General features: G+C 28.0%; 1 protein-coding gene across 1 annotated transcript; it reads right to left on the bottom strand.

Annotated features, from left to right (window-relative positions):
• Window positions 1-308: 308 nt before the first annotated feature.
• On the bottom strand, window positions 309-2,990 carry LOC114399374 (beta-1,2-xylosyltransferase XYXT1-like). Its single transcript, XM_028361563.1, has 3 exons — window positions 2,298-2,990; window positions 2,142-2,219; window positions 309-1,832 (listed from the first exon to the last, which is right to left on the bottom strand). The coding sequence occupies exons 1-3, from the start codon at window positions 2,506-2,508 to the stop codon at window positions 529-531; spliced, it is 1,593 nt and encodes a 530-aa protein (XP_028217364.1). The 5' UTR covers window positions 2,509-2,990; the 3' UTR covers window positions 309-528.
• Between the last annotated feature and the right edge of the window lie 10,028 nt (window positions 2,991-13,018).

Below are 13,018 nucleotides of genomic sequence, written 5' to 3'. Positions count from 1 at the left end.
TCAATAGCATATTTACTATTTAGGTCCGAAAGGAACATGCATATAGGCCTACCCAAGAAAACACCTTCAAGAACAGATTCTAAATAACGAAGCATTTAGTTTGTTACAAAAAAAAAATGTACATAGATATAGCTCACATGAATCGGTTTAAAACCAAAGAAGAAAAAAACTTCCTCTTCTCAATTATAGTTGTCAATAATTTCAATCAATAACACTCTATGTTTGGCAAACTGCATTATCAAATTTAACCTCTCAATAAAATTTGAAACTACTACAACATTGGAGGATTGAATCTGAAGAGAAAAATGTAACACAATTTCTTTTTTTCACACACAAAAAAAATGAGAGAATCACAAGTTGTAGCTTTTACTTACACATCCCCTAGTATACATTTCTATATGCTTGCTATACAAAACATATCGCACTAAGAACTTTTCAGGTTGCCTTTATATGCATAAGAATGTTCAACATTTTAAGAAAATTATTTTCACATGATGAATATCGAGAACCAAATGAAACCATTGGAATTCACATTTGTTGGTGTTGGAGACTCAGTTTTGATTTGGAGAGTGTATACTCATAAGCTCGATGTAACCTTTTTCTGAATCTCCTGAGGTCTAACATGACATTTTGGCTGTCAAGATAGATCTTCTTTGTGTATTCCCACCCCTTCTTGTTAATGCTTGTAGGGTCTCTCAGAATAGGATCATTTTTATCATATTTTTCATACAAAGTGCTCTCTCTAGGCAGAATTTGATAGCCAATGTATTTCAAGCCAAGCTTCCTTGCAGGTTCCCCATAATAAGTTTCTGCAGCCCATGTGGTACCAAGAGGAACCACTTGAATAAACACAGAACCAGGTCTCAGGAACAGAAAATGTGTCATAGCTGCTCCATGAACACCAATCATGACATCACTTGCATTAAGAGACCTATAAACCTTTGCCAATTCTGTTGTTCTGTCAGGCTTCAAAACTTGCACCAAAAACCCAATTTCCTCTGCCATCTTCACAAGCAAATTCTCATTAGTTATAGCTCTTGACCCACTTCTAGAGAGAATAACCAACGTAGGTTTCTTCGTTGGATTTTCTTGCACTTGTTGCCTAATTATATACTGTTGTTGTGAGGCTTCTGATGATTCAGATGATGAGACTTGTTCTCTCAACTTCTCTTGTGCTTTCCTTTCTTCGTCTCGAATTAGCCCCTTGATCCTTGGCCAATAAGCTTTATCCAAAAGGTTTCTAAAATCAGCAATGCTCTTGTTACCCCTCATCAGTGCAGAATCCACAGTTAGCTCATCATGGATTCTGAGACCAACTATGGCTTCTGGGAAGCAATGAGTCCTATTGTCTCCTCGAAAATCAATTGGTGGAAAATCCGATAGACGAGAAAGGACGTCTCCATACTTCATGATCCACCAATTATGATACTCAAGAATCACAAACACAACCTTCTTCTTGAAATGCTGAGAAGTAATGTACAAAGGTATGATTCCATCATTGAATTCGTGATAAACATTGCCAGTGTAGCCCCCATTAGAGAAGAAAACTGCTGGAACATCATGTTGGACATCACAACCACCAACACCTCCCAAATTCAGATTCTTCGGGACGAGGCTTAATTCATCAATGGTGTCCATAACACTTGTCTCCCATTTTCTAGTATAAGGCTTGATCTTTTCATGTTGAAGTTCCTCTTCAAAATTTCTCGAAACATTGTTGTTGCTCCTTGAATTGTAGAGGAAAACTGAAGAGGAAGCAGAGTGTGTCCTTATATCACCTTTCATCACACAAACATCGGAACGATAACCACTTCTATCACAACATATAGTTCCTGCGTCATCAAAGAAGCACATAATATTATTTGGAGCAAATCAAACAACAGAACAAACTTAAATTTCTAAAATTTATTATTAAAAAAGTAAGTCAATTATTAAAACCAATCAATCATAAAAACAACTTCCACATAATTTTGTTATCTATAAACTAATCCAAGGAAAATAAAAAATGTTTACCCTTTTTCAACTATTATGTTTGGTAAAACACGTAAAAAAAAATTTTAAAAAATAATAAAACAACAACAACAACACAGGTGAACAAAAAGAAGAAGAACTAGTTAGAAAGGAACATGAATATTACTTACCAGTAGAAACAGAAGAGCAAGGAGAATCATTTGCATCAACTCCATCTCGGTTCACATCATTTTCGGTTGCAGGAGAGTCTGAAAAGCAAGAAAAGAAAATCAGCACAAATAGTAACAAAGACAAACAGAAAAAGGAACATGGAGTAAGGTACTTACACAAGAGAGATAGAGGGAAAGAAGGGCCAAGGAAAAGAGGAGCAAAGACGTAGCAGCAAGAGAGGAAGGTGATGAGGAAGAGGAAAGACAACAACTTGGGCCTGGTTCTCTTGTAGTAAGCAGAGGTTGAGCAATCCAACATGACGGTGTTCTGTGACTCTTCGTCAGTGTTGGTCTTTCTGGGTTGATGGGAGCGATGGTAGTGGACCATGGTGGTGTCCAAAGTTGCAATATTTGTCACTTTTCACGGTGTCAGGTTGAAAGAGAGAGAGAGAGAGAGAGGGACAATTTTAAAAAGTAGTACAAAAGGGGTGCACCACAAGAACTGGGAAGTGTGCAAAGCAAAAACTCTGTTTACTCAGAGTGGCTCTAGAGAGCTACAGGGTTTGCTTGTTGAGAGAGATGGAGGTAGAAGAAAGTTGTTTGCTTTGTGATGGTTTTTAGTATATGTATTTATTTGTGTTACTTATTATGAATGGAGGAAGAGAGAGAGAATGTTAAGGAAGGAATAAAGGAAAGGAAATGAAGAAGAAGAAGAAGAAGAAGAAGAGAGAAGAAATGAAAAAGAGGTTTTCCCTTGCTTGTTTTCTTCAAGTTGAAGTGGCTGGGCTGGCTGGCATGACGAGTAGAAAAGAAAAGAGGTGTTTGATTTGGTGGGGGAACTAACAGGGTTGCTTTATTTCTATGTTGTGCTTCTTATTGGCAAGGAAGAGTTGATTGAAAAATTAAATTTAACAAATAAAATAAAATAAGATAAATGATAAAAATAAACTTTTTTCAAAAATAAATGATTAAATTAAAAAAAATACAAATTTAATATTTTTTAAAGATAAAGAATCAAATTAAAAAAATAAAGAAAAATAAAAATTATTAATAAGATATTTGAAATATTGAGATATCAAAATAGTATAAGAGGAGAATGCCAACAGGAAAACAGGTAACAGTCGACTTGGTCAGCCGCGGTTGAATGAATGAGTAGCACGCGGCTAACCAGCCTAAAGATCGCTAGCTACAAATAGAAATATACTATACCTGTTAAAGCAGACAATTTATTACATATTCCTCAACCACCATAATTTCCATTAATTTTTACATGATATATGTAATTAAGTGTAATTACTTTTTTCTTATAAATTACAACATATACTTGTTCTATATAAATGTTAGTTGAAACTATAGATACTTATTGGCCATGAACTATTTGCTAATTTTTTATTAAATCATTTTGAAGTTTATAAAGTTGATAACTTAGTTTAAGACTAGTTGAAATTTATATGCTTTTAAGTTATTTAATTGAAGAAAAAATATTTAACAAATTAGTTGATGAAATAGTTTGTAAATAAAAAAAAAGATATAAAAGAATATGTTTATATAAACAAAAAAAATTGTGGATTTTATTAGCTTTTGAATATCAAATAATTTATTAGAATTATAAATATATAGTGCAATAATTAAATTAATAATATTATATGAAAAATAAGCTCGAAAAATAGTGGAAAGAGAAATAGTAAATAAAATAATTTACCTTTATTAAAATAAAGAAAGTAAAAACAGGAATTGTATTAACATAGTAAAAATAACTACTTAACATGCGAATTAAATAATAAAAGATTATTTCAACTTAATTAAAAATTTTAAATTCAAATTTTGACATGTATTTATGTTAAATACTTGGAAAAATAACTTTAATTAATACATGTAGTTTATAAAAAAAACGTAATAAAGATTAAAAAAAAGTTACAAATTCCCTTTAGTAACTTATAAATTACAAACCAATGAAATAAGTTTTAGTTTCTATAAAAGGTTACCAAACACCTTAATTTGATCAACCAACGAGATTGTGAGTTGGTCAAAAGAGTTAAAAACACTTATTTCTCATACCCTCAATCTTAAAAAAAATGTTAAGACATCATCATAGAAAAATGAATCCTATCTAGAGCCATACCCTTACACTCAATTATGTATGACATACCAAGAATGTATTAATCAAAAAATCAAATTCAAGGAATCATGAGAGAGCATCAACCAAACCCATGGAAGACGGAAAGAAGAAAACAACTAAGGAAACTTATAGGATGGGAGATCAATTATTCCAAAAGAAACCTTCAACAATAAATGAGGGGATTAAGTCCCACCACAAAAAACTCTCTAAAATGTTCAATCTCTTGCATACTTAGATTATAAAAAAATTATTTTATTTTAGGACAACCATTTTTTTATGTGATTTTTTTTAAAAATAACAAACATAAATTATTTATTTATTTTTTTTAAATACGACTTGCATACTAACCAATCATTGATTTAGATGAAACTAAACTCATTTCTCTTAACTAAAATCTTAAAATTTAACCATATGTTTTTAGTTAAATGTTGAATTATATATTTTAATTCGTGATTCATCATATTATTTATTATGTCTATCATTTTCTTTCTTTATTTACTTTTTTCGTTATTCTATTTTTCCTCCACCTCAATCCACATCAATTTGGGTAGACTTTTAATTTATTTTTTTACACTTAAAAAATAGTATGCTTACCGTACATATAGGTTGGGTCCTCGGCATAAGAGGTATGTAGCACCGCACTTACAATAACATGGTACAAGTACTTTTATGATATAGAACTCAAAATTATAATAACCTATTAATCAAGCTACCATGCACTGTGATACTCTTAATCATCCAATTTGTAAGTATAGACGATTTTTTTTTTTTTTACTGAAGTATCAATGAAATTTATTATACAGAATTTTGATTCTCGATAAAAAAAAAAAAATAAAACCTTTACGTATCTTATATTATACGTTAAGTTTTTTTTTATCAACTTATATTATTATTAGCTTAGTGTCCCGTGTGATTTACGAGTACTAATTTTATAATTTATAAATTTTTTATATATTGTAACTTTTTAATCTATTTATCTATTGTATTTTAATTAATCAAAATATATATTAGTATATATGTATATATAAGCACACAAAATAGTTAACAATATTAATATACAATAAAATATTAGATATTATAAAAATCATATTAAGATTTTATATGGTGTATACTATATTTTTATATACATGCATCAAATTTGTGTTTTTTTTTTATAAAATTCCGTATTTCATAAAAATGTATCCCATAAATTGTTTTATATTTAATATATTTTATATATTTTCATATTATTAAAATTATATATTGTTAATCGAAGAAAATTAAACATTAGTCAAATAAGTTAATTTAAAATATGAAAATATTATTTAGTTGAATAAATAAGAAATAAATTGATTTGAACTAAAAACTTATTTTAAATGCGTGAATGTTATTATTGAAACTTCAAATGATTTTTAATATTTGAACATATTTTTATTAAATAATGTTTAAATATGATTCATGAATTTAATATTTTTATAATTCATTCTTATAAATTTTAATTATATTATGTAAATCATGAGTTTATCTTTTTGCTTTGCAAAATTTATATAACTTATTGCCTAAAAAGGATAAATTGTTACTAAAAAAATACTAAAAATGAGTTAAATAAATTGATTGATGATTTTTCATAGCATATTATTAAGTAATTGAATCGATATTAAAATTGATAAAAAATAAATAAAATAATTGATTAAGAATATAAATTTTAAAAATAGAATAAAAATCTGTTATTAAGAATAAAATTTTTATAAATAAAACTATTTACATTTAATATAATAATAATTGAATATAATTTCAATAGAATGAATAATAAATTAAATAGAATCTATTTACATAATAAAATAATATTGATTTGAATTAATAATTAAATTAAATAATATTATTTAATATTTTTAAAGAAAATGAGTATAAAGTTATTATGTAACTCATAAAATCAGACACCATCTATATATATATATATATATATATATATATATATATATAATAGATTACTGTTATTATATTATACGTCAAGTAACGCACATCGAATAAGATGAAACAGAAGATTTATTTTCACTCGAGAATTTGTTTCTTCTTGTTTAAATAATAAGAGAAAATCCTGCAAAAAGAAAAGGACAAAAATAAACGTGAGATATTGCATTTTATTTGTTTAAGGGCATAATAAGTACTATAGTTCGAAGTTCGAACCTTCTTGTTCTTGCGCAGTGGGATTCTCAAATTCTTTTCTTCGTGAACGTAATTTCTTCTCTTTGCAAAATGGAATGTTATTTATTGCGCCTTTAAGGGGCGTGAGCAGCAAATCAATATCCAAGTCAACTTTTTTTCTTATTTGTTCAAAATGGAAGGTAAGTCAAATTTATAATCAATAATTTATTTTCTACATTAATTATTTATGAGAAAAATAGTTATATATTAACATTGTAAAGAGTTTTCTATCATTATTTTATCATAATTCATTATATAAGATAAGTTTATTGATTTTTATGATAATTATTTTAAAAATTATATTAAAAATAATTATGATGGAATAATAGTATAAAAATATTTTATATTTTCAATACATAATCAACAAATTCTTTATTTATTAATTCAAATATGACTATTTTTTCCATTTAAGAAATAAATTGGTTTGCTTTTACTGCAAATTCAAACAAATCGGAGCGTTACAAATTATTAAAAAAGTAGTTACTAAAATTTTAAATTTAGGTTTTTAAGCTTTCCAATCTTGACTAAGCACGTGCCCATATTATCTTCAATAATCCTCTAGTTATTGTTTACTTTATTTTTATGACGTGAGATATATCTTTTATTATATATATATATATATATGGCTTACAATCAATAAAAAAAATGAAAATAAGAAAATGAAAAGATTTAGATCATAAGACGGATTGGGGGCGCGGGGGGGGGGGGGGGGGGATGGCATAACTACACCTGGAGGGAATGCCATTAATTGTCACACCCATCGATTCATTTTTTCTGCTATGTGACCATTTCGCTTCTTAGGTTAACGATGCACATACTCACACATTTAGGGTGTATTTGATTTGTATTTTTATTTTCTGTTTTTATTTCTTGTTTGCATTTTTAAAATATTAGAATTCTGAAAGTATGTTTGATTTGACTTCTTGAAAATTAGTTTAGGCATTTCATCTATTCAATAAGAATGTATGCCCTGAAAAATTGGTTTAGGCATTTCAACAAATACCTTATCAGCAACAAAAACCTTTTAACCCTAGCACACAAGACTGTGTCGTCACCACCCTCCACTGTGTTGTCGAAACATCCCTATTCGCCGGCGTTGCACCTCACCACCAACAAGTAGTTGAGGATGCCACGAAACCTACCCAAAAGGGAACAAAATCGTTGAAGCCCCAACATAACCACTAATTTAGGTTGCAATAGGATTTTGGTGTGATAGGTGGCGGTGCATGATGTTTTGATAGTGGAGGTTGGGTCACCGACGTTTGGGTTGATGATTGAGGAGGACACGACGGTGCAATCGATTTGGATTATGGTTTGTGTTTGGAGGTGTGGGTGGTGGTCGTTTGTGGCATTGATGATGGAGTTTGGAAGTAGGTGGTGGTGCGTTGTGGACTGGTGATGGTTTCAGGAGATAAATGTTGAAGGAGAAGAAGGTAGGGGAAGGGTGGGTCCAGAGTATCAGAGACGAGGCTGCTAACGAAGTTGGTAATAATTATGACTCATGCAACCACGTTTTCCTTTTAGAGAAAACATTGAAAACGACAAGTCCTTGTTTTTAGTTTTCAGCCTTTTCTTGAGAATGTTTTTACTGAAAATGTTTTCAAAATTTAAAACAAATACATTTTCAAATGCATTTTTTGTTTTTACTGAAAATGAAAACAGAAAATGGACAAACCAAACACCCCCTTAGGATTCCTAGTTTAACGATGCAAATACCAACACAATTAGGATCCTTAGATAAACAATGCACACACCAACACACTTAGGGTCCCAAGGTTAACAAAGAGAAGAAGTGGAAACGAAATCGATTTACGTGCACGTAAGGTTTGGAAGATAAGAAGTCGATGCCAAAGGCCAATTAGACGCACAAGAGGTCTCGATGTTGTCTTATGCGCACATGACATTTGGGACAGAAGTCGTGCCAAAGGCCAATTAGACGCACAAGAGATCTCGATGTTGTCTTATGCGCACATGACATTTGGGACAGAAGCCGGTAGTCTATATATATATATATACACACCTGTGTAAATTGTTTTTAGTTGTATTTTGGTCTTTGGGCTTTGTTAGTCCATTTTTCAAATTTTGTCTGGATATGTTTTTTTTTTTTTTGTAAAGTATTTTGTTGCGAGGGGGAAGTTTGGACAGCGACTGAATTGAAATTTAATGGCTACTATAAGAATTATCTATATTCTATAACGAGTGTAACAATTTTACCTAGCAAATGAGAAATAGATAACTAATTATAAAAAATTTAAGTTGTAATTATGGGTATTGGTATTGTAATATCTAACTCTATTCATACTCATAGAACATATTTAACCCTTTTTTGAATAATTTTTTATCATAAATATTCATATGAGAAAAAAAAGAAGATAAAAAAAACTGATTTTCTCTCCTAAATTAACATTAACTTTTTTTTAGAGGCAAGTTAAAATTAACTTATGCACTACCTTTTATAAAAATAATCTCATTTAATTTTATTTGTTTTCTTTTTATCTTTTATTGTTCAATTATTTATCATTTGTACAATAAAATATATGACCGTGTTTTTTTCAAAATTGATTTGACCAAAAATATACTAAATAGCAATTATATTCAAACAAAGAGGATGGTCTAGTGATCACCATTCACCAAACTAACTCGCAAGATAAGAATATTTATATACGAATAGATTATTATGTTCTTTTTTAATATTATCATTTTCAATGTAAACCTAGAAAAAAAAAAGGTGAATATACTACAATACAAGTAATACACACATAAACACTTAATAATGAAATTAAAAGAAAGATAAAGATACATTAGATATGCTATGAAAAATATATCGAACACAAGAAAAAAGAAATTTGAGTAAGAAAGACGACAAAATAATGGTAATCGGGAAAGTTAGAGCCGTCACCAGAAGGAGCAACCGCAGCTGATAGCAACTACTGGCCAACACGGAGACCGTTTCCAAAGCCAAACACTCAGGTCTGTCAAAACCTATTGATTATGCTATATATGAATGGAAGATGCATCATGATTATAATCTATTTTATTGAATACCTTATATTTTTAATATTAAATTATTTAAGAAAAGGTTATATGAATTTGAGGATTAGTGTTAATTAGAATGTGGATTATAATCCTAATTTAATCATATAAATCTGACTTATAAAATAAAAGATATCTTTTACTTATATTTATTATTTTTATTATATTATTAGTTAATATTGAATCTTCAACCACTGAATGAAAGCAAGTTAGGTCTAATAAAAGAGATTAATTCTAAACATCATGACAAATTAAAGTTTAAATCCCAGTTTGAAAAGCTAAAAAGAATCCTATAAATTTGGGAAACTGCATAAATTGTTCAAACTTCAAAAGCAAAGGAAAAGAAAGGACACGCTAATTGAGGTATCGATGCCGGGATATATGTAACGCGGTGACTACGGGACATATCAGTCCTCTTTTCGTCGCAAACTTTAGTTTTACATCAAAATTCTAAACTTTTAGGAATTACTTCTATATCTTTTCGTATTTGTTTAATATTTTACAAAATAAGTATTAAATAAAGAAAAAATATATTAATTAGTATCTTGGAATATTAATTAAAGAATTAAAAGACTTTTTTTTATTAAAATATGTAAAATTATATTATCTAATTTTTTTTACATTCTTCTATAATCTTCACAATAATTATTTTTCTTTTAATTTTTAACTAATATTCTAGAGATACTAATTAGCATACTCTCAAATTAAATTTAAATATATTTAATATCTTAAAATATAAAATGCATTTTATTTTTGTTTAATAATGAGTAAAATAGAAGAAAATTTAGAATTATTGATTAATTTAAGAAATAATCATTTAAGTGATTTATTAAATTTAAGGTTATCAAACTCGAGAGTTTACGAAGACTCATGGGAGTTTCATGAACTCGACTCGTAGATTCAACTCGCAGACTCGTAAGAGTTTACTTCATATAAAAATAATATCAAAATATTTATAAATAACATACTAATTAAATATTTCAACAATATAATAAAGCTAAGCAGTATCACAAAGTTCAGAATATTTAAATAATCAAGTCTAGTAATAATACATCACTAGTAGACAATAACTTGTAGAAGTTATAGTAGTGGTAGATCATTCTCATCGAGGATTTGATGTTATTAAGTTTGGTATTATTAAAGTTAAGAATTTTCTATTTGAGAATAATAGGCTAAATAAATATATGTTGAATGTTAAACACATAGAAAACAATAAAAAATTACTTACATTTTGGTCTAATTTTTTTAACTTGCTAATCTGTTGACTCGGTGGTAAAATCGAGAGTCTACAGAGTTTACTGAGAGTTTACAGAGTTTACTCATAGTCTATTAAAAAAAGAGTTTACTCAATAGTCAACTCGTAAAGTACAAGTGGACTCATAAACTCATAAGAGTTAGCGAGTTAACTTGAAAGTTTGATAACCTGATTAAATTAATTGACACCACTTTATAATTAACTAACTCATTTCTTTACGTAAAAAAAAATAACTATCTCATTTCTTTGAACATTATATTGACTCGTATTTTCCCCCTAGATATTAATGTAGAAGACCTTTTATTTTATTCAATAAAAAAAATGTCCGTGTTTCTTTGGCTCTGGCGAATTCGATGGATAGTTCTACATTGGACAGTGTTCAAATCCTAACTAGAGGAAAATATGTGCTTGACCATAGAAAAACCTCCATTCATTGCCAATTATATGTTGTTTTTTTTCTGGAACCAATAATATGTTGTTGTATCAGAAGAAAAAAAAGAAATACATATGAATAAACTTAACTAATATTCTAGTCAACGCATCGAAACAAAATGAATCTTTATTTTATATAACTAAAATTTATATAAATAAATTATATTAAAATATGTAAATTGTATTATAATTAAAGTATATAAAATAATATTAAAAGAGATAAGATGTTTAAAAATATATATCTAAACATGCTCTAGTAAAAAAAAAAAGAAGGTAAAAAAAAATCATTAAAGAATTACAACAAAAATGATCTTATTGAATAAGTATTTTAAATTAATTATATAAAGAGAGGGGTTAAAAAATAAAATTTATTTTAATATGTATTATATTTTGATCAGAAAGATTAATCTTGTACTTAGGCGACAAATATTCTTAATACGTGGAATCTAACTCAACTCAATTAGTTGAGCAGGAAAGTTAAGCATTTTAAATTCTTATTATTTGTTAATTTAGATGCGTGATTTATTATAAATAAATTTTTTCTTTCATTTTCAAGAACGAAAAAATATATATTCTTAACATGTGATAAGTTAAAAATTGAAGTGAGAAAAGTAATTCAAGATATTCGGAGCCGACGTGAACTAAGATCCTTCGTAATTTCCTAATAACGTGGGGGAGTGGGTAGTTTTATTTTATATAAATAAAAGTTTTTACAATGTAATTTAGCTCCTTGATCACCACACCAATCAAACTTAGTATTTCCAACATTTTTATCTTTCCTTTTTAGATTTATTTACCGCTTTCAACCATTTACAAAGCTTTCTTTACTGCAATATTAATCTCATAAAAGAAGTATAACGTAGCCAACTTCATTTTTATGCCAACTAGAAACAAATTTGGCGGAGTGAACTAGAAACTCAAGTGAGAAAAATAATCTCTTCCTCAAATCATTCGTCTTAAAAGGATAATCGCGTTAGTAATTAGTCGTTTTAACCAATGATTAGTTGAATATCTACATAAACAATTAATTATGTTTTAACTATAATTTTCCTTATACTTGCTTTTTCTTAACATTTTATATTTTATTTATAGATGAATTATTTTTTCGTTATAAGTACTTTTATTTTCAATTTTATTAAATATTTTCACATTAATATTTTTTTTTATTCATGAAAATTAAAGATAGTGTCAGGATATTTATAATAATTCACCGGTTTAGTTCATTCAATTGAATCACACTCCTTAACCATGCACTATACGGATGATGTACTAATACTAATATACTATATTCTCTTTGCTCAAGCTTTATTTTCTTTCTTTAATCTTTATATATATATATATATATATATATATATATATATATATATAAGGAAGTAGGTGGAAATATTTTTGAAAATACAATTTTTTGGATAAATGCTTGTTAATTAGTAATTCAATGAAAAAAATGTTTTATTTTAATAATTAATGCATTGGTGGTTTTTTGTGCAACAATTTGTGGAATATAATTTCTCTTATTATTATTTTCAAGTTTCAAACGTTTATCAAAATATTTGAGAAATGAATAGACACTACAACTGTGATAATAATGTTTCTGACGCATAAACAAAAGCATTATCTGGAAGTTCCTCTTTCTCGGTGGGTTTGGAAAAAACAAAAACCTAGGTTCTCTTCATCAATTTCTCTTCTTCCTTCTTTGATTTTGTTTTTTTTTCTTTGTAAGAGGTTTCATCACAAATCTACAGCATACATCAAGACCAAAAGCATCAGAGGACTAAAAAAAAGTTTGAAAAGTTTTCAATTTTGTATGAGTTTAGGGGTGTTTTTTCCATGGACTCTCCAAAACCTTAAACTTCAAAATTTTGAACACTTCTTATG

Source organism: Glycine soja, chromosome 19, assembly GCF_004193775.1.
Source record: "Glycine soja cultivar W05 chromosome 19, ASM419377v2, whole genome shotgun sequence".
Lineage (NCBI taxonomy): Eukaryota > Viridiplantae > Streptophyta > Magnoliopsida > Fabales > Fabaceae > Glycine > Glycine soja.
The sequence above is the reverse complement of the archived record's forward strand: the minus strand, read 5'-3'. Positions and strand labels throughout refer to the sequence as shown.

What these genes read in the sequence shown, in the direction of transcription:
- LOC114399374 (XM_028361563.1), bottom strand. Translation starts at nt 2,508, where the DNA reads ATGGTCCACTACCATCGCTCCCATCAACCCAGAAAGACCAACACTGAC. An exon ending in TTTCCCTCTATCTCTCTTGT is followed by an intron (nt 2,220 to 2,297) that starts GTAAGTACCTTA and finishes CTTGCTTTTCAG; the next exon opens with ACTCTCCTGCAACCGAAAAT. An exon ending in TTGCTCTTCTGTTTCTACTG is followed by an intron (nt 1,833 to 2,141) that starts GTAAGTAATATT and finishes TTGATGACGCAG; the next exon opens with GAACTATATGTTGTGATAGA.